The sequence below is a fragment of the Carassius auratus genome, chromosome 41 (assembly GCF_003368295.1).
Source record: "Carassius auratus strain Wakin chromosome 41, ASM336829v1, whole genome shotgun sequence".
Lineage (NCBI taxonomy): Eukaryota > Metazoa > Chordata > Actinopteri > Cypriniformes > Cyprinidae > Carassius > Carassius auratus.
In genome coordinates this window covers 15,718,584-15,741,259 of record NC_039283.1, presented here as the reverse complement: position 1 = coordinate 15,741,259, position 22,676 = coordinate 15,718,584, and the positions used below count along the sequence as shown (strand labels likewise).

The window sequence follows — 22,676 nt, the reverse complement described above, 5'->3', positions numbered from 1 at the left end:
TTGACACAGGAACAGCAGCCCTCACTAGAGCTAGCTCTGGGGCTGGAGCCAACACTGGAGCGAGCTCTGGGGCTGGAGCCGACACTGGAGTGAGCTCTTTGCTCCGGTGGGCTCGACTTTGGAGCGGCCGGCAGAGCTTGACAGCAGGGCAGACCTCATACCATGGGGAGAACAACAGAAAAACAAAAGTCTATTCAAAACTAAAACAAAAACACGTGAGAAGGGGCGCCGCTTACTGTTTTAATCCGCAGTTCTGTCACAATTCACACAGGGAGCACGGGAATGAAAGAGTGAGGAGAAGAGGATAGTGTAGTAAAGTAGTGTAGTAAAGTAAATTCGAAAGTATTAAAAGGGTTCATATGATGCAATAAAAAATTTTCCTTTCTCTTTGGAGTGTTACACGCAAAAAAAAAAAAAAAAAAAAAATCAGGATCAGGATTATAAATGTGTGTATTGAGTGGAGAAACTGGAGTAGAACCAGGTTTGTGTTTAATATAGTAAGAGCTGTCAAACCACACTGTGTGTTTCATAGGTACCATATAACAAAGAGAGAAGAGGAAATGCATTTAAACACTGCCTCATCCAACACAGAACTCCATAAAGATATCTGTTGATGTGGTGTTCACAAACATCCATTCTCATCCAAACTCTAGCACACACATCCATGTGTTGTCATCATACTTGCTCATATTGCCACTAGATGGCTGGACAGGATTGAGAAAGGAAATCAGTCCAGAACACTGGATTGTGCTGTGTGAAACCATGCCACACTCTGTGTGCTGGCACACCTGGAAGCTGCCCTACTGAGTTAAAGCATGCTTTACAAACATTGGCTTAAAAAAACATAAATACAGGGAAAAAAACAGGAAACTCAGTCATGAACACTGCGTGCAAAACTACATCACCCTAAGAGTATTGTTCAAGTTGGCACACCTGGAAACTGCCCTAACTTAAAACATTTGCAAACATTGGCTAAAAAGAACATAAATACAAGAAAAAGCACCATTCAGGCCTTACTGAATTCATTACCTCTGAACAAAATAATAGGCCTGGATATTCAAAGCAACAGTTTCTCATCTACATTTGCTTCAGGACTGTTTTGTCTAAATTAACATGAAAAACTAAAAATCAACTGTATTCAATAAATCACAACATGATAATCCACATGAAAAATGTATATTCCTTTTGAGATTTGCTTAAAAATTACACTTAACAGTGTTATTAAATTCTTAGTTAATATAAATATTAACTTAAAAGGGATACTTAATCACCTACCCCCATGTCGTTCCAAACCCGTTAAAGTTTATTTCTTCTTCGGAACACAATTTAAGATATTTTGGATGAACATAGGGAGGCTTTTAACTGTCCCATAGACTGCCAAGTAAATTACACTGTCAAAGTCCAGAAACATATGAAAAACGTCATCAGAATAGTCCATCTGCCATCAGTGGGACAGTCACAAGCCTTACAGTTTTCATCCATAATATCTTAAATTGTGTTCCTCAGATATACAAAGCTTTTACGGGTTTGGATCGACATAGGGGTAAGTGATTAATGACACGATATTCATTTTGGGGTGGAGTATCCCTTTAAGTGAGCACAATTAAATATTTCATATCAGCTGCTATAATATAAATAACCGCTAACCAATATGGTACTGATATATCATGTAGCACTTGATACCTTAGGAAGCAAAAAGAACCGCAACATGGCATACACACACATATATTCACCTAGTGAAATGTCCTTTACCTTTGATCCAACCAGTGTGTAAAGCCACTGTACAGCTTCATTGTGTCCGATAAGCCCATTCATTCCATCCACATACAGCATGATCTGCCCAAGAGCTGAAAGAGAGAGAGAGAGAGAGAGAGAGAGAGAGAGAGAGAGAGAGATAAATATGTTTAAGTCGCTGCAGTTTCTAGGGTGTTTGGATTACGTGGATGTTCTGAATGATGCTAATTAGTCAAAGTCTGACAAGTCTACTACAAACACTCATTTACGTCATTTGTTATAGCTTTGTATCTAGAGTTCAATACCCCATATAATTTCTAATTATTATTCAATAAAATAAAGTCATATTTTAATAATAATAAAAAAAAAAATCTACTTTATTGAAATTATTGCTATGACTGACCTGAAGGGATTGTTTTCCAATTTTTGATTCATTTGTTGCAGGTGTTTTTATAAAGTTAAAGGGGGGGTGAAATGCTATTTCATGCATACTGAGTTTTTTACACTGTTAAAAAGTTGGATTCCCATGCTAAACATGGACAAAGTTAAAAAAATTAAGTTGTACGTTTGAAGGAGTATTTCTGTTCCAAAAATACTACTTCCGGTTTCGGAAAGTTTCGGAAAGTTTTTTTTTCGAGTATGGCTCTGTGTGACGTTAGATGGAGCGGAAATTCCTTATATGGGTCATGAGGGCACGTTTACCGGAAGAGCGCGCGCTCCCGTATAGCAGAGCACTGAGGACAACAGACTTCACTGATCAGAGCGAGAGCGTCGCAAAATGTAACAAAAGGAGTGTGTTTTTGGTTGCCAGGGCAAGACAACCCTGCACAGATTACCAAAAGAGAAACAGCATTAAGGGACCAGTGGATGGAGTTTATTTTTTTAGAGCATCCACGGAGTTGTGCAAGTGTTTGTGTTTGTTCCCCTGCATTTCGAAGATGCTTGTTTTACAAACAAGGCCCAGTTTGACGCCGGATTTGCACATCGTTTATTTCTTAAGGATAATGCAATCTCAACGAAAAAGGGTCATGATCGTGTGTTGGAACCGCATGCGGTGAGTAAAACTGCTTCAAATATCTGTGTTGTTAACTTAGCTATCGGCGTGTAAGCACATCTAGTAAACAACATGCGATGTTGTCATCAAACTGCACTTTCCACATGTACAGCTTAAAAAAAAAAAAGACGACAAAGTGGAACTTAGTCATTTTCCAAAACCGCTAAGCAAATATATACAGTTTCAGTACATACCACATATAGAGACTGATTGCTGATGCTGCTCTTGTTCAATTTCAGCCTCCTGATCTGATTCTGGATCATAAATATACGCTGAATCTGACTGTTAGCCATGGTTTGTTTTGGTAGGTTTTGTCCTCACGGTGTCACAGCTTCCAGACGCGCTCAACGCAAAAGCTTACTGGCGCTCGTGATTATTTAGCTCTGCCCACACGTCACGCCTCCAGCCACTCGTGTATTTCCGGGAAAAATCGGTACAGACTATCTTTCTCTTATGAATATAATAAAACTAAAGACTTTTTGGAGTTATGAAGGATGCAGTACTACTCTATAGGTTACTCAAGATTAACAGGATATTGATTGAAAAAGGAGCATTTCACCCCCCCTTTAAATATGTATGCATTTGGCAGATGCCTTTATCCACATTGCATTCAAGACATACATCTTATCAGCTCATGCATTCCTTGGGAATTGAACCCATGAACTTGGAGTTTTGCTAGTGTCATGTTATGTTTGAGCCACAGGAACACAATAAATAGTTCACTGCTTTGAATCCAAGTAAACCCAGTCCATCTTCTGGAGCTGAATTAGAACTTCATTTCATTACAAAATAATAAATTCATGTGCGCTAGCGTGGGATTTGAACAGGATTATGAATTCAACCTCACCATTTAGAACATTCAGAAAGTGTAAGTTCTTCAAGATTTCAGTATTTAATACTCGATGAGCAGAATTGTGTGCTTTGAAAATTATTGATTTTTAATTGACACACAACAAAGAAGCAACATTGTCTTGTTCCACTGATGTGCATGAAGCATGTGTCTTTGCATGTGATACAGCAGTGTGGTCAGCGTTTCCATTGTCTTCGTAAATATCAGTGGCTCTCCTTAGCAACTCAGGGGAGGTCTTCTGGTGAGGGAAGTGTCGTGACAGAGCCTGAGTTATAAAGGAAATGCTTCACAAACCAATGAACCCTCACATATGTGTCCAGAGTTTAAAGCAATCAGAGTACAAACAGACACGGTCCTCTATATGAGAAGAGCAGAATTTCACTCTGATCAAAGTGAATAGTGTCAATGAGATCCATCTGGCTGTCTGAATCATCTCTGCTGCAAAGAGTTATTGTGTCCCACACACACACACACACACACACACACCCTGGAAGATATAAGCTGTAACAGGTGAACCATTCTCAAATAAACAACGGAAGTATTACACTCTGCGTCTTCACACAAATACAGAAATATACAAACACACCGGCAAAAAAACACATTTATAGGTTAATGCAATCAAGTTGCATTAAATTACAACATAAGTGTTGTAGAACTAAATAATGATGGTGGAAAAACAAACATCGCCGACCAATCATATATATATATATATATATATATATATATATATATATATATATATATATATATATATATATATATATATATATATATATATATATCAAAGTTGTTGCTTTGGATTACACTGTTTGTTAACCCTCATTCCTACATTTTCAATGAATGCTACTAAATTATAGTCATTTTAATTTAAGTATTAAGTATTAACCATCACAACTAGTAAAATGTGGATAGTATCTAAGAGTTCATACTTTCACAGTGAATGTGCTGTAGAAACATTTGGAACAGTTCTCTTCACATAATGTTATTACTTGAAGTCGCAATGTGCAGTTATTTAACAGATTCTTTAGAGATATGGCAGATAAGATTACATTCATAAAAAAAAAAAAAAAAAAAAAAAAAAAAACATTCAAATGTCATGAAATCAAATGCACTGAAATCTGTCTGAAATCTCCAGTTTATTCCTATGAGGTGTTCTTTAAAACCTGACTGAGAGAATGAATGATTGATATTAATTATAAGTTGAAATGGTATATGTGGACTGTAAAGCTTAGTTTTTATACAATTTATGAGCTGTTGATGAAAAACAGTGGTTATTCAATTACCTTCATGAGGTGACAAAATACATAACATTTTTGCTGTTCATTCCATTACACTAGTGCTAAAAATGCTTTCGATCTTGGCCAAGTGGCATTGCCTCTGCATCACTTTGATTCTGACCAAATTGACTTGAATGCACATCACGATTAAGATTTCCAAACTTTAAAAGGGAAAGGCAGCATACAGTATGTTCAAGACTCCGTGGAAAGGCAGGCGTCATAACAAACAGCTTCACATGCACATATATTGCTCTTGAAGCCTGAAATCTCAGCCTGTGTGGCAGTGCAGTGGGGGAAACATTTGAGCAGGCAGATCCACCCAAGCATAACACGACTTCCATTTGTAGCAGGACACATAAAGCAGGTCATAACAAGAGCTCTGGGAACTCCATAGGAGGCCACTAAAATCACAGAGTTTCCATTTGACAGAAAAGACTGAGGATGAAATACAACCAAGAGTTCTGACAGAGACTCAAGCAACAAGGGGTGAAGGTCTATGTGACTTTCCGAACTGCAGTTCAGCTGAAGAAAGATTTCTGGCTCCACTGAAGGGCTTACAGGCAAATATGTACTCATACATGCACTCTATGAAAAATGGTTGGTTGGATGAATGGATAGATAGATTTCAAAATGATTTTTTGCCCTGAGATTGACACACTCTCTTCAAGCCAGATTGTTGAAAGAAAGATGAGCTCTACTGGACTCACACAATGAGGTCGTTGATAAATAGCATGCCTAAAGCCTGACTACATGTGTATACATGGACACAGGCCTTAATATCGAGTTCAAACTGTCTCCACATGTTCATCAATACACACACTCTGCATTTGCTTTAATACAATTTCAAATACATAATCAAATCAGCAATTAAAATACTTGCTTAACTTAAAATACTACCCAATTCAATGAGTTAATGACAAGACAGAGTTTTTAAGACAGACTAGAAAAGAATGGCAAAGAGAAGAAAAAGTTAAAACTTTATTTCCTTACACACTGAATGAATTTAAGTGTGCACATCATAACCATTAAATAAATAAATCTTTAGATAACAAAATAAATGTATTTATTTAATGTTATTTTAATGCCACAATCTGCACTAATCCTGTGCCATGTCAGGAAAAAATAATAATATAAATATTAATATTCAATTGATTAATGTTTTAAGAAAAGTGCTTAAAATATTCATAGTTTACTTAAAATGTTTTCAGAAATCTTTATAATAACAAAAAATATTGGGGAGGAATTTTTTTTTTTTATCGCACTTTATTTTAAAGTCCAGTTCTCACTATTATCTAACTACTAACTATGACTTTTGCCTCAATAAACTCCTAATCACGACATATCAATAGTTAGTAAGGCAGTTTTTAAATTTAGGTATTGGGTAGGATTAAGAATGCAGAATGTGGTCATGCACAATAATGAGCTTTATGAGTACTAATTAACTGCCAATATACTAGTAATATGCATGTTAATTTACAACAAGTTAATAGTGAGAATTGTTCTATATTCTAAAGTGTTGACATTTATGTAATATATTTCATATATTTTATTAAATAGTATTTGTATTATATAAAATTTATTCATATATATATATATATATATATATATATATATATATATATATATATATATATATATATATATATATATATATATATATATATATATATTACAGAATCAATAAATATTACAGAATTAAATAAGTATTGACCCAAAAGATGACAGGCTCAAATGCAAGACTTATACATATAAAAAATTGTCTACGAGTGGCCCATCTGCTCCTCGTCATACTGTCTCTGTCTCAGTTCATCCAAAGCTAAAAAAAATGGTTTTGTTTAGGTCTGGCATTAATGACAACTGAAAAAGATCATTTATATCTCCTGACCCAATTGTGACACTAAAACCCATTTAGCAATACTGCTAAACCTCCAGGTAGTACCTGAAACGATTCCTCTTAGCTGGAGCAGAGCCTGCAGGATAAATGCTGAGAGATTCCCATAGCGAGAAAGAGAGAGAGAGAGAGAGAGAGAGAGAGAGAGCAGTGACCAGGCTGAACTCTGTCTACTGGGGCTCCACATGGGAGAATGAGGAGTTATGAATGCACCACACGCAGGCCAAGATTCCCAGGTGCAGCAGTCTGGTGTGTGTGGCTGACTGCTGGGCTGACTCTTCATCTTTTATCAATCAAGGCTAATTACTCAAAACATGTCAATGACAACATTCCACATGTGTTTTTTCTACTCACACAGTTGCAAGACTACCTGAATGACATGCAGCATCATTCCTACAGTTTGGTGAATTTTGGACTGAGCAGGTTTGCTGAAAAAAAGCTATATATATATATATATATATATATATGTTTTGTCTTATCAGAGGAAGAAAATGTCTGTCCTTAGGAAACCCACTGGTCAAGCTCAGGCTATCAGAATATAATAATCCTGACCAAGTATTTCACATGTGGTCTATGATATTTGTCCAACCTGTGTTACATGACTTTTTTTGCACTGTGTAACAGGCTAGACCTTAACAGAGTGAACATTTTAAGCTAGAAAAGCTCATTACTAGCTCGAAATGAAAATTTAGAACGAATTTTAATGGATTGCTTTTTCAAAGTCTTCAGATGAATTCAGAGGTGCTTTCTCTCCAAAGAAATTATGTCACTTCCACCACTATCTAATTTAATGGTTTTACACATTAAAAAGAAAATATGTACCACAATAAATTGTATTTTATGTCAAAAATAAGTACATGTATAAACTAATACTCAAAACTGCCCATTAAATATATATATGCAACCTTTATTTCAAAAGTTGTTCATTATTCTTTGGTACTATGACACATCTATTATTATGATTTAACGAATGTACAATCACAATACTAATATTTTTTACAAACTTTTTACAAAATGTTTGAAGCATATTGCATCGTTTAAATGCAAAGAATCATAGTGCTGCACTTCACTCTGAAAGATGCAGTGCATCAGATTATATATTTATATAATAACAATGCAGTCTTAGTGATTTGATAATTGTGCTAAAATATCTTGTGTTGCTGAGGATTGTTTCACATACCTGCCAATGTTAATTTTTGGTTGCATTTGGTGCTTTAGCTGTGTATGAAAACCATGTAGCATGGAAGATAATAAAATCAGTGCAGTATTGATTCATGGGGACATAAAATACACAAAACTGTAGGAAGACCCTGCACAGTCTTTCCTTCAAATGGTGCTGCAACATTCTCCATCCTGTCAGAGAAGCACACATACACATTTGTAACGAAGCACATCACAGATTGTTTGTAAAGGCCTGATCGACCCTGCAGACAGACAGTCAGGGCATTCAGTGAGAGAGCTGCTGAAAGACAAGTGAGAGATATAATGAGCTGCTCTTCATATGCTTCATGGACCAGAACATTCCAGAAATCTCTTGACAGAATCACTCCAGCACACCGGCTCTGAATGAGAGCACGGGAGATTAGAGCTGGGTCTAATGGGAGCTAAACCAAGCTGATTTGCATCTAAAAGATTGGATGGGACAGTTAAAGGTAAAGGGTATAACTTCTGCAAAACATGTTGCTTGTTTTCCATCTGTTGGACAGTCAGCATTCCACAAGATAAGCTCAATCGACACCATAATGTTGGTTACTGCAAAATGAATTACGACTTTTCCTCTTCTTGAAAATATATCTTAAAAAAATGGGTTACATTGAAGCAACTTACAAATGGAAGTTACTCACTATTTCAGCAGTAGAGCCACAAAACGCAAAATGACGTGTGAACATTATTTTAGATTTTTGAACTTTGAAGACAGGATAACACATAATTTTTTTTGTGTGTGTCAAGTAAAATTACTGCTTATTATAATCAACGTTATACCACAAATGCTGTCAATTGGCCTAAAATAACATAAATACATAAACATATATCATTATCATAAATTATACTACAGGGCCGTTGAATGCTTGAATCTGATTGACTGACGTACTTTCTAAAATGTGCAATTAATTTCAGAGAAACGCACAGCGAACATAGCTCTAGGCCACTCTCTTGACTGCATTACAGTTCCATATCACTTCGCATAGTAACGGAAATTAGCATACAGTACCTATACAGCACACAAGACTAACAAAAACATGACAGAGTTAGCCTAATGCACACAAGCTCTCTCTCTTTCTCTCTCTCTCTCTTTCTAATAACTTCATTAATAACTGCATTAGAATGCTATCAATGGCTCAAGCCTCCATTACCAGCTTTAAAATTAGGTTTTGGAACTAGCAAAAGAGGCATTGGATGAAATGCGGAAGAAATAATTTTACTCACAACAGCGACTTAAGTACAAAAAAATTGATGATTCCCTTTAAATATATCATCTGATCGATTTCTTGAGGTGTGGTAACCATATTATAAGCAGAATACTTGACTCCCGGTCAATGATATATATATATTAAAAAATGTATAATTCAAGGTCTGTCATCAATTATTGAATATTGAATATTGGCTAAAATAGTGGAACCAGAATTGAATAAACATGGCAACATCACCTGCCATCTTGGTTTAAAAAAAAAAAAAAAAATGTAGCTAGTACCAATGCATTATGGGATTGCCAATATTCATGAAGGATATACAACTCCACTAAAAAGTTTTATTTTTATTTTTTTTTATTTAAGTGACACTGATTTTCGATCAAAATAACTTTTTTTTTTTTTTTAGAGACCACAAACTTTTGAATGGTAGGCTAGTGCATGAAATGCTTTGACTTTTTGTTTAATGGAAAATATACTGAAAAGAAAGACTATAACTTATTTTGTCAATGGCTGAGTTACAAATGCATGTAGAAGACAAATAATAAAAAATACACAGACCCTCAATGGAAGAGGAACAGATTTCTGTAAAAACAGATAGTAGGTGTGACATTCCCTGCCAAAAATGAATTGTCAGCTAGTGGGACGCTGACTCAAGATGTGGTCACTGTCAGGTTGCTGTTTCACAGCTCCGAAGGGTGCAGGTATATTCTTATATATGCAGGCCTTTCTTAATCTCTCTTTAATTCCACAATCATGGTCAGCTCCACTGGAGATCCCCTGTCTGTTTCTCAGTGCTTTTATTCTCTCTGTCCATATTTCTAAGCATTATTTACCAGCACCCCATTCTAGATTTCAAGTGCAGTGGCCAGAACTTGGCAACATTCAGTTTTCTCTTTCTTACTCCTCATGGTATTTTCTTCTGCACCCCTCATTTGTTTCATTTACATTTCGAAGTTCCCCTAGAACTGGGTCAGCCAAAATTTGGGTCCGTCTGTCAATGTTCTTTCATTTATTTTCATAGGCCTGCAGACCTCCTATCAAGGTCCTGCTCTCCACAACAAGCAAGGGAACTTTTACTGCACTCAACACATTTCTAAATCCAGTGAAATAAAGTCTGGCGCAGTTATTGGTGCTGTTAAAGTCAGGTATATTATTTTGTTAAACCGCAAAGGAGAAACACTCTTCAAATGTTTCCACAGAGAAACAATGTGGGTTCTCTCCCCCACCGAACATGACAGACTGGTGATGCTTTTGGGGTAAACTGATGATGAAGACCATTTTCCTGTGAGCTTTGACTTATTCTGACTTCCCCTGTTGTCTGATTGGGTTTTGATTTAACCTTCCTTTTTCCTAATGAGACAGCTTTATTACCGGTGCCCATTAAATTTCCATTAAGAGGAGATTCTGGATGTTGTAAATTCAGCAGGAGCTCAATCATTACACAATCAGCCAAACTCTGTGCAAAGCACATATGTCCTGTTACTGTGGAACCACCTCTGCCAGGTCACATTTAGTTGGTAAATCAAGTGGGTATATATAAGTAAACAAACTGTCAGTTGATCCAGACTCAAGTTCTCCAATCCTCTGATTTAAATTCATGCACACCTGTGTAGAGTGTATGAAGTAAACAACATTATTATTTTTGTCTTAAAACAAAAAAGGCCACAATTATGAATTATACAGTAAAGTCACAATGTTAAGAAATAAAAGTTACAGTCGAGAAATAAAGCTGCAATTTATGAGAAATTGTTGAAGTCGAGACAAAGTTTTTTGAGAAATAATTTAGCTGCAAAAAAAAAAAATGTCTCAATTATGAGAAAGTCTTAGCTGAGATGTAAAGTTGAATTTTATGACAAATGAAGTAGCAATTATGAGATAAAGTCACAATTTTGACAGTCGCAGTTGAGATGGCACGGTTGAATTTTACGAGAAATAAAGTAACAATTGTGACAAAGTCACAGTTGAGATGCAAAGTTTAATTTGACAAGAAATAGAGTTGCAATTAAGGGAAATAAAGTAACAGTTACATAAAATAAATGCACAAGTGTTAGAAAAAGTCACAGCTGAGATGTAAAGTTGAATTTTACAAGAAATAAAGCAGTAATCATGAAAAATGAAGTCACAATCGAAAGAAATAAAATTGTGGTCAATATATTAAGCAATTTTTTTTTCAATAAATAGAGATGCAATTATAGGAAATAAAGTAAAAAATATAAGAAATAAAGTTGCAGCTGCTAAAGTGCTGAATTTTGCATGAAATAAGTTGCAATTACAAGAAATAAGTCAACTGAGAGATGCATTTGCGTTTAAGTTAAAAAGCTTGAATTAAATTAAAATGATAAAATGGCAATTATGTACAATATTTCGTATTTAATATTTTTTGACCACTCAGTAAACATTTAAAATCTGTTATAAACACACAGTATACTTTTTGCTTTGACTCGCCCTGGTGTCCCGTACTCTAGTGATTCTTTTGAGAAGTGGTCAAGAAACAAGAGCCATAATTTGTGTAATGTTTTTATGGAAGATTATGCTTTGGCACGATAAATAAAATGGAAAAACTAAGCAATCAACAGAAAGCAAGTAATTTGTTGCGATTCCAAGTAAACACAAAATGCTGGAGATCCACAGGAGCATTCAAACTGCTGAAGGATGAGCCGTGGTGAATTGTTACAACACTACAGAGAATGCTTAAGATGCTGTCCGTCGCACGCCATGTGATGAAATTGCACAAGGGGAAAGGTTGCAGTGACTATTAGTCATTAGTGATATAGTTCAGCGCTAACATGGACAACCATTAACGGTTTGAAGCCATAAATCCAGCTTTATATTCTCGCCCTGAATCATTCCAACGATAGATTGATCTTCCATACAGTGGCTGACTTCATGTTTTGGGCCAGAGCCAATTGCTCTCTTTGGGATTTATGGACACACACAAAAATGTATAATCGTAGTACAGGATGCATATGTGCAAACATATGTGTGTAAATGTGTGAGGTCAAGGTTCAAATTATTTTCTTCAAAGTAGTGACATGTATGCATTACTACACCTCTGAGACCTTATATCAATGGCCTACAGTGGGGAAGGTGAGAAATGTTAGACATCTGATGAAGGCCAAATTGTTAGTGTGTTTTCAATGTAGCCAAGTCCTTATGGTGCAAATAATCAGAGGGCAGGAAACACCACACATTCTTCTGCTTTAACACCTGCACATGGTGAAAAACAGGCTAAAATGTAAATCTAAACCTATGCAGCACACTATACTGTATTGCATTGTGATGTGTGTTGTCTAGCAATGCATCAGCCAATCAAAAACCACCAATGATCAGGGGGAATATATCCTGTCAGTCAAAAACAGGTAGAAATAACTGTCAGAATTACAAACTTGTGAACTGAAGCGTGAAAAACATCAGCATGGAAAACAAAATTGTTATTCAAATCCTTGAAAAAATATACACTAAAAGTGAACAATGTGACAGAATTAGATTGCTCCCATTTAATTACAATCATTCAAACTGACACTGATGGGACTATTTACAATTTTGTTGCTTTCTACAGGCACAATAAATTTATTTACACGGTTTTATTTACACGGTTTCTAGGACCTTGTTGATTACAATATGGACATTCTGGATTTGTTACCCATCTACAACCAAACGAGCACTTTATATTCCACATCTCAGTGGGACTGTAGTTTTAAATTCATAATGCATTTTTCAAAATAAAATGTTTCCCACTATTTCCTGTTTCAAACTTTCACGTAGCATATTTAGGTTATATCATTAAAAATTCAAATCCAGATTTAGATTTTCAAAGATTTATTAAAAAATATATTTTTCCCCCAAAATGTAATAAATCCATGACACATTTTTTTTTTTTTTGCAATAAATCCATTAAATCAATATAAAAGTTATTTTTCATATTAAAACTGTTGAAAATAAACAACATGGTTAATCCACATATGACGGCCTCTGAACTTGGTCAGTACTAATCTTACATACAGGCAATGGACCAAAAATATATTCAATCAGTCAGTGCTCCCAAAATCAATTCATCGGGTCATCTTGTTAATGCTATAAATTAATTACAGCAATAAAATAAAATTTCATTATGAAAAAGAACTAAACAACATCTCAGTAGACCATAAAAATTCCAAATTGACATTTCTCTTACATTCAACTTCCGAAAGTGCATTCATCTTTGCAATGTTATATTCATTTAGTTGACTAGTGCCGTGTGCTGTATTATCAAAAAAACATAAATGGCATTAATAAAAACACTTACACTGACAAGCTACACAATATCTTGTTCATAATCGAATGTGACTCATCTGCAATTATGAATGCGATATTGCATCGCTTGTCAGAGATCTACGGCTCCATCTGAAAGCACGTGATGGATATTTACTATTAATCACAAAATCTGCTTTACTAACAAGATGTGCATGACAATCACATACGATTCATTGTGGAGCCCTAAGTTTGTTTGTTGATCACATAGTACAAAGTAGAAGAGGAAAACTAGGATGCCGGGTGTATTCAAAGCACCGCCTTTAGAATGCGTGGAATGGCGCACTGTGATTGGTAGAGCGGATATATCGCACTCTGCAAAGAAGGGAGACTGCCATTTGTTGCAGTTTGGAAAGAAAGGGAGAAAATATGACAGAATAATTCAGCGGATGTCACATTTTGCGAAAAGTTAAAAATGAACTTTTCAATACCGACCAGGGCCCGGTTCCCCGACAAAGCTCACTCTTAACGCTCTAAGAAGACCTCGAAAGATATATCTTACCAAAGTTGTTTATGTTCCCAAGTGTGTTCCCCGAAGTGTCCCTTAGAAAGCTTCTTAGCACGCTGCCTCTTACGTCCGATGTTACAAGAGCGCTGTCCCAAGTGAAGGTGCTGAATTAGTTGGCATTGATTGCTCAGGAATCGATATTCCACTTCACGCGAAGGTGCAATACAGCATTAAGAAAGACAACAAGTTCTATGCAAATGAAACATTCCTCAAATTATTAGAGTAACATTTATTTTAACATAGTTTAAGTTATCAGTAAAATATAGACTATAAATTAAATTATCAAATGGTCAGTAATATGTTCACACGGTATGTTGTGACGGTTAGACGAACTGGGTATCCCTCGCTAATCATCCACCCTCCTTATCCCGTTGTGCCACTTGTGACATTTCTTCGACTTCTAAAAATTATGTAATACACTTTTATATTAGTAATGGTTAGGTACTTTGATTAGGCCGTAGCCCTCTCCCAAGACCTCGATGAAGCTCCTTGTAGCAAAAAAAAAAAAAAAAACTTAGCGCTGCAAGCAGCTGGACTTCAGGGCTTAAAGCAAAATTCCGCCACATTAGCCTGGCAAGTGCAGGTCTGAGAAGGTCCAGCAGCTCCATAATGAGCTGTCTTGGGAGGCAATTTTTTTTTAATATAGCCACGTAAGGCAAAATGTCAAAAGGGCTTAAGTTTTGCTGAATAAAAAAATTTACATGGACTAAATGGCTCCGCATCCGGCTCTGTCTTTGATTCAATTAGGGACATGTTGGATTGCTGCCATAGTTGGTCGCTTACTGGACACCACCATGCTAAACCATTTATAGATCTTAGCCATTTAGAGCCAAATTGTTTGCCAGACTTTAATTATCAAAAGTGATTGCCAATTTAAACGCTTTAATTACATTACAAAATAGCCTAGGCTAATTACCACCATATTAGTTCTGACCACATAAAGTCAACTTCATAAATAGGCCTGTATCCATTGCGAACATATTTTATTATGAGTCTTAAAATGTCCATAACATAAAATCATTGTTGAGCCACAACATTGACAACATACCATAGTTTGACTTGTACTGCGCTTATTTCTAAAGACTGCACAGTGGCGGTGACTAGCGTCTTGAGCTCAAACAACGCTAATAGAGAGCGGAACCGGGCCCAGATACAATACTTATTTTGACGGAAATGCAATAAAAAAAAAAAAAAAAAAAAAGGCATTTGTCCTGTTTTGAAATCAAACTCTTCATATATATATATATATATATATATATATATATATATATATATATATACAGAAAAACAAAGCCATGTTATGCAATTTAGAAATCCCACTCAGGGCAAGTCCAGGAAAAAGAGGACATAAGGTCTCCCTTAATTAACATATTCAGACCAAAAGTCTGACCCTTTAAAAAAGGTAGCAGAAAACCACCAACAATAGCGTTTTTTGCTCAACCAGTACAAGACAATGTTTAGCCATTGCTACTGGGTCACAGATTATGTACTGATCAAAACCTCTGAGCTAAAATATACAAGGGAATAGCCAATGGGCTGCTATGAATCACTGGCTCAAAAACTGTTATACATTTGGCTCAAGCAGCTGCTGAGGGAGAAAACAGAACAACATCTGTTGAAAAGGAGCTTCACATCATGTTTTCTTGCATGTTGCAGCCAGCCAGGAGATTAAAATCTGTATTGAAGAGCATGCAAATGGAAGGATAATGGAATAATTTTCTGTATTATTATTAAGTTGGCACAGCCAAAATCTGGAGAGTTTACTTCTTTGAGCTCAATTATTGAAAAACAATGGTAAGATGTATTAAACAGCAGAATAATAAAATTGATTATGTGTGCGTCGATTCTGTGTGGGCCTGATGTTAAGGAACATTTAGCACATATGCTAACATTGTGTCTTGAAATGTTAAGGGAACTTTCAGGCATGTGGTATGGATCAGGTCCTTCTGAATGTAGGTCAGTCAGGTGGAGCCGAACTGAAGCTAAACTTCATAGCCATGATGGAGGCTGTGGATCTAAAGTCACTCTGACTCAGCTGCAGCCATCCACAGTTTTCCCGACAGAGTAAGCAGACTCCAACAGATGCTAACAAAACCACTGCTGCCACACACAGTTCAGAAAGTGTCACATGCCCTCCTGTTCCTGATGTATGTTTCAAATCACCACACTCTCTTTAATCAAATCAGGAAGTTAATGGCTTCATGGGATGATTAGAACAAACTCTTGTTGAAAGAAAACAAAAGGATAAGAGAGGAAGTCTTTTTTTGTTGTTACTCTTTTTAGCTTATTTGGTTTCCTCTTGCTTGGCAAGAGGTTATATGTAATTAAGTCTAATGGTAAAAATAGAAGGGACTTCTGGTAAACACTAAACAGAAATGAACTTGACCCATGTTATTCATCACAATAATATACACACGGTGGAAGTCTTTAATGACTAAAGACTGTTTCTGCTTTGATGCTCTAGATATTTTCCTATTGATTCACGCTTACGCCATATAAACCACAAATGGCTGACAAAAAAAGTGAAAAGAAAAAAACCCAGGATGTTTTTTTTTTTTTTTAAGTTTATATCTCGATAAGACAAGAAAGGATACGTTGAACCCTTTGGGAAGACAGTTTTTCAGGATTTTAAAGGGATTAATAGGCTTTTTGAAGAATGTACTGGTCATATTGTTTCATATGCAATTACAATGAAAGTGGACTGTAGTTTTCAAGATTCATAATTAAAACATACATTTTAAATTGTAATAATGACAGTATTACTGATTTTACTGTGTTTTGAATGAATAAATTCCCTGAAAACCAAACCCATGATCATGCGGTTGCTAGCATCATACTGTATGAAAAACGTCTGCAACTTTCAAGCTTTAATAAGGATTGGATCATGCAGTCATTGATTCATAAGTGAGTAAAATCAGTTTGATTTGTGACCCTCTGACCTCATACGATTTCTGTCACCAATATTTTTTAAGTAAATCCAGTGTCCCTAAAGCTCCACTTCACATTTTTTTTTTTTTTTTTTTGTAATTGCAATTCTCAATGCATTAATTATTATTTTTTTGTGTGAGTGATTGAGTGTTTGTGTGTGTTTTCCACGGAAGAAGGATAATCAAAAAGGTGCGAAAAGACATGAGGGTGAGTATATGACAAATATTTCATTTCTGGTGAAGTATCCCTTTACGAAGTGTTTGAAACGCGATCTGAACCTTGAAACCATTAAGTCACATGTGCTGAGAGCAGTAGATATTCTGCAGTGGTTTGCTGTGTTTGGCTGCTGCCCAACAGGTCTCGTTTCGTCTGTGCTTTGGCTGTGTGATTCTAAGTCTTGGAGAGAGGGGGAAACCCTTCAGAGCGGCTCAGAGGAGGCCTGTTCCAAGTGCTGGACTTCACTATTTAGGATCCCCTCTCATATAATGGCATTGACCTCATGAGGTCATCATTTCTCAAGAAAATGTTTGTCATCTCCAGCAAGAACTGGAAAAGCCTCCATCTGATACCTAAAGCATTACATAAAAACTTTGTCTATCTCTGTACATAGATATCCATCATATTGTGTGAAATACACACTGTACTATGTAAGGTTGAAATGTAGCTACCTAATTGTGCTGTCCCATCTTTCAAACAATACACCATACACAAATATCATCAGCATTAATCTCTTTTCCATAAACACCTCTGTGATACCTGGACAGGGTGAGGGAGACTACGGGCTGATAAGGGATCAGTTCTCTGGCCCTCACATGATTTACAATTACCAAGTGTCATGGCCTGATTCATCTCTGTCTCTCTCAGCCAGGTTCAGGTTACAAGGCAGCCTGAGTTATTTTTACATGGACACTTAAAATCAATTTAATAGCACATCTATCTGTTAACCACAAAGATGGTGATTTGAGGGCAGAACTGGCTCAGGTCTAGGAAAGGACAGCAGCGACTGAGAGGCCTCTTGCCCCAAGGTGCATGTGTGAGGGGCCCTAATCACAGGGCCAAACTTAGCTCACAGAGGGACACTAGTGTTTTAGCAGGGATTTTATATGGGAACCAAAAGTTCTGACACTTCATACCCATGATCAAGCAGTGAAATAAAATAGTGACAGACATGCTATAAAATTCAATATAATATGCACATTATTGTGAATCACAGTTTAATTAAGTGCACAACAGTGAAGACATTCACATGCTGTGGAAGCCAGTGTTCATTTTGACAGCAAATTTTGATTTAATCTTAGTCATAGTCTTTTGACTAAATTGCAATGTAGTTTTATATATATATATATATATATATATATATATATATATATATATATATATATATATATATATATATATATATATATATATATTAGTCATATGAATCGTTTTAGTTCTAGTCTTAGTCGACTAAATATTATAAGATTAATCGGTAACACTTATATACTATTAACTATGGCTTTTCCGTCAATAAATTCCTAATTTGCTAATTAATAATGCTAATTAATACCTAGTAAGTCAGTTGTTAAGTTTGCATATTGTGTAGGATTAGGGAATAGGGATGCACTGTAGAATAAGGTCATGTAGGACAAGGAATTAATATGTGCTTAATTTGTACTAATAAATGGCAAATATTCTATTAATATGCATGCTATTAAGCAACTAGTTGACCCTAAAATAAAGTGTTACAAATTCATCTAATGGGTTTAGTTATATGCATTTATTAAGCATTTTGCTAATTTCCAAACTCATTATGTGTTCTTGTAGGAAACATCTATCAATATGAATGATATTAAGGTTTGAATATGCAATATAGACACAGATTTAAGTGACACAACATGCCTTTATATTAAAATTAAATAAAACCACTTCTCATAAAGAAACAAGAACATGGTCCTCTTTTTAATGAAATACTGAATTAAGTACTTGTTCGCTGACAGAGAGGCCTTTTCTGTGTTCGTGATACTGTTGTGTGTGCTCAGAAAACCGGACTGAATTGAGTTCTCTATTGTATTGTCACACTTTTACAAATGTATCCATATGTCTACTCTTCTCTTATAGACACTGACATTTCTGAACATTTTGTGAGACGTACATCAAGTGTATGCTCTACATAACTGTTGTGCTCTACATATATTTATGGAAACCGTAATATATTATATAAAAAAAAGTCTTTACTTCCATTTGTGATTAGTTTGATTTCTGAAAAAAAAATATACAATGATTTCCTGTATATACTTGTAAATATTTGCTTTATATTTTCTTATTAGTTCAAATATGTTCTATGTTGTTTTATTGGATCGAACTGTAAATACCTGGTTAGCATTTTACATTCAGTCTGTCATGTCGATCTACATACCTGAATGTATTCAGCTGCCTCATAGCCTTCATTTTCACTAATAGAACAAAATAGGATCATAAGCGTGCACATGTGTTGGACAGAACATAGAGTGTGTTAAGAGGGAAGGTGTAAACCCAGATTTATGCTGTGGCACTGACCCAACTTCTTCATGTGTTTTCATGCACTTGGCTTGGAGTGATGGTGCTGAAATCTCAGGACTCTAGTAATCCTATCAATGATCCCCCAGGTGCTTAATGCAACCAACAAGAGCGGCCCAGCAGAAGAGCAGCCTTATCTCACCGTGATATGTCATATTCCTTCAAGACAAGATGTGGATCTGCATAGACAAATGCATGTTTAAATGTGTCAATGTGCTGCATTTGTGCTTACAAAGTATAGAATGGCGTAAACAAAGCCAAAGTCATTGTTTTGATTTCAAGTGAATGCATGAACTGAAAAATATACCAATAATAAACGTATTATAAAATAATATATAAGGTGGAATACACTTCTAGGAGACACAAGACAAACAATAAGTGTCCCATCAGATTTTCCCTACATCGCATGGGCACATCAGTATTGTGTCATTTTTCTCATGCTGAATAACAATATTTAATGTATCTGCATTACTGTAACGGCAGGTTTAGAGTTGGGGTAGGTAGACTTTAATAAAACACAATCTAGAAAGTATTTATTGTTTCTTTCCTGTAGCTGTATCCTTTCTAGCTACAACTGTGACTATAACACATAATTACTGTATTTGCATTACTGTAAGGATAGGTGTAGATGTTAATAAACCAGAACTTTGTAGATAGCATTTTTCGTTGTCAAATTGTACTATCCACTGTTTTAATGGAAGGTAGCAAAATCTGACAGGGTAGGACAAATCAACAAAACACCGGCTCAAAATATCAAACATGTTTGATAGCCTCTGACTGGATAGAATTATAAAAATTCTAAGAAAAAAAAAAAAAAAAAGTCTGCACACATTATACACTATGTGATTTTTTTGTGTAATCTGTCAAGGCTTACTACTGAAAATCTGCACACTGGCTCTGACTTTCAATAACTATCATTGACTATTCCAGACTGTAAATCATAGGGTCATAAATATCTGATCTGATATGAGTATTATCTGTTTTATTTTTTGTGGACTAAGTTGCCACATGGGGCAGCCATTTAGAAATCACGTGACTATTTAGAAACTTGCTTTATTATTAATATGATTATGTACTTTCGCTTATAGGACAAATTAATAATAGTTGACTGTGAATAGTGCGTTTTTACAATAGCATCAGTAACAAGAAAAAAAAAAAGTTCCACACTTCCACACCACTAGATTATAAAAACATTCAGCCTACACAATCTTATGGCTATTTCCAGGTTTAAATGAAAAAAGAAATTACACATTCTCAGTGTGGTTGCGGACTTTTTGAACCCAGTGTACATGTGTGCATGTTCCCAAAAGAAGGAAAAGTTTTCTTCTTCTGGTCATGAGAAACTAGGTCATCTGTGAGCCAGGTTACAGCCATGCTGCAGAGAGAGAGGCTACAACACTAGCTCTCTCCCACAGCAAGACCAATCCATTCCAAACACACAACCAACTCTCACAAAAACACCAAAAACAGAGAAAATGAAGTAAACAAATCGCAAATGAGCGGGAATGGATTGAAGCTATCATTTAGACAGCTTGTCATCATCAGCATCCTCTTGATCTCGCTTGCTATATCTCTCATTCTCTTTCAGTTTCGCTCTGTCCCAGATGTGAGTTTGGCATTTGGCATCTTAATCAACTGGGTTGTTTGTGTCAATGTGGGTACAAACCTATAACCAGGGCACAAGCACTGATTGCAAGTAAACACACTGAAATCAGGTCCCACCAGGACAATGCAACTTCATTTCAAAAGTGTGTTTTACATTGAAACTAATTTACCTGTAAATATAAGGATGCACGACAATCCTCCAGAGAAGTAACCAGGCTCAGTTAAAGATAATTATGGCATGCTGTTACCCAAAGGTGTGCTGAGACTTACTGAGAGTCCATGAAAGCATAGCAGCAGCATGAATCATATGGGTGTGGAAACTAGGAAATAAAATAAAATGTGGAAGTCTGAAAAGGAATAGCCACATTCTTACTGCCTATTTCACTCTATAAAACTTCTGAAGATCTTTCACACTGAAAAATATACTTTGACGTTCTGCTGGGAAAGTCTAGCATAACTGCTGTACCAGTCAGTCCTTCGAATGCACAAACATGTATTTCCATTTTGGGCTAGAGATGAAATATTATACTATGGGGAGTAATGTGTAGCTTTGTTTTTGGGTTACAGAAAACCGCTGTCATTGTGGACAGGCTGTAAATCGTAAAGACTACCAGTAAGTTTTAACATGCGGATTTAGTGTTTAGGCGTCTGTCGTCATTTCCTGATCCTGTAAATCCAACCGCTTTGACTATAAACAAACAGCACCGAGTAAACAAACCACTTCGAGCTCTCCTACAGAGCATAAAAGACTGAATTCATGTAGCTTTCAAATCAAACAAACAAAAACCATAATCATTTATTTAAAAGTTCGGGATCAAAAATCTTTCTATTTCTGAAAATAAAAAGAGAATACTTTTCCGTCAGAACCACTAACATCAAAATTATTAACACTTAGCATACAGTTTGGATTGGCGGTATGATTATGTTCTGAATAAAAACAGCAATAACCCTCATAGGGTAAACAGAACAAAACCAAAGTTATCAGATATCCTGTTCTTAATGACATATTAGTGTAACAACATTATTCAAGATAAAAGAAGTCTGATTTGAGAAAACAAAGAATATCGGAAAGCCAAGTGATGAAAGGTGGAGCTAGGGAGGAAGGAGGGTAATTTGCTCATGAACAAGTATTAAAGCTGCAGAATAATACTGAATACACCTTATATAAGAATGTTGTGACAGGCGTAGTATTCTAATAGGTAGATGTGGGTTAGCTGAGAGTCAGCTTATGCAAGCTTGACTCACGTGACCTGCCAGAACTAACGTTACTCTTGTTTTATTCAGCAAGATAGCACATTTACAATGTCACAGAAGATTCTTATTTCAAATAAATACTGTTCTTTTGAGATTTCTGTTCATCAAAGAATCCTGAAAAAAAAAGAATCATGGTTTCCATAAAAATATCAAGCAGCTTGACATTAATAATGGGTAAGAAATGTTTATTGAGCACCAAATTATCATACTTCAATAATGTCTGAAGGATCATGTGACACTGAGGACTGGAGTAAAGAAAATTCAGCTCTGCCATCACAGAATTGAATTACAATATTAAAATATTTTTTAAATAGAAATCAGTTATTTAAAATCACA

General features: G+C 35.7%; 1 protein-coding gene across 3 annotated transcripts in view; it reads right to left on the bottom strand.

Moving 5' to 3' along the window:
* The window catches only part of LOC113060197 (FH1/FH2 domain-containing protein 3-like), a 169,383-nt gene that overhangs the window by 37,062 nt on the left and 109,645 nt on the right, over positions 1-22,676 (bottom strand). For all 3 annotated transcript variants that reach the window (XM_026229090.1, XM_026229091.1, XM_026229092.1), the window contains exon 6: positions 1,753-1,847. In XM_026229090.1, the coding sequence (XP_026084875.1) occupies positions 1,753-1,847 (95 nt within the window). The remainder of the gene's footprint in view (positions 1-1,752; positions 1,848-22,676) is intronic.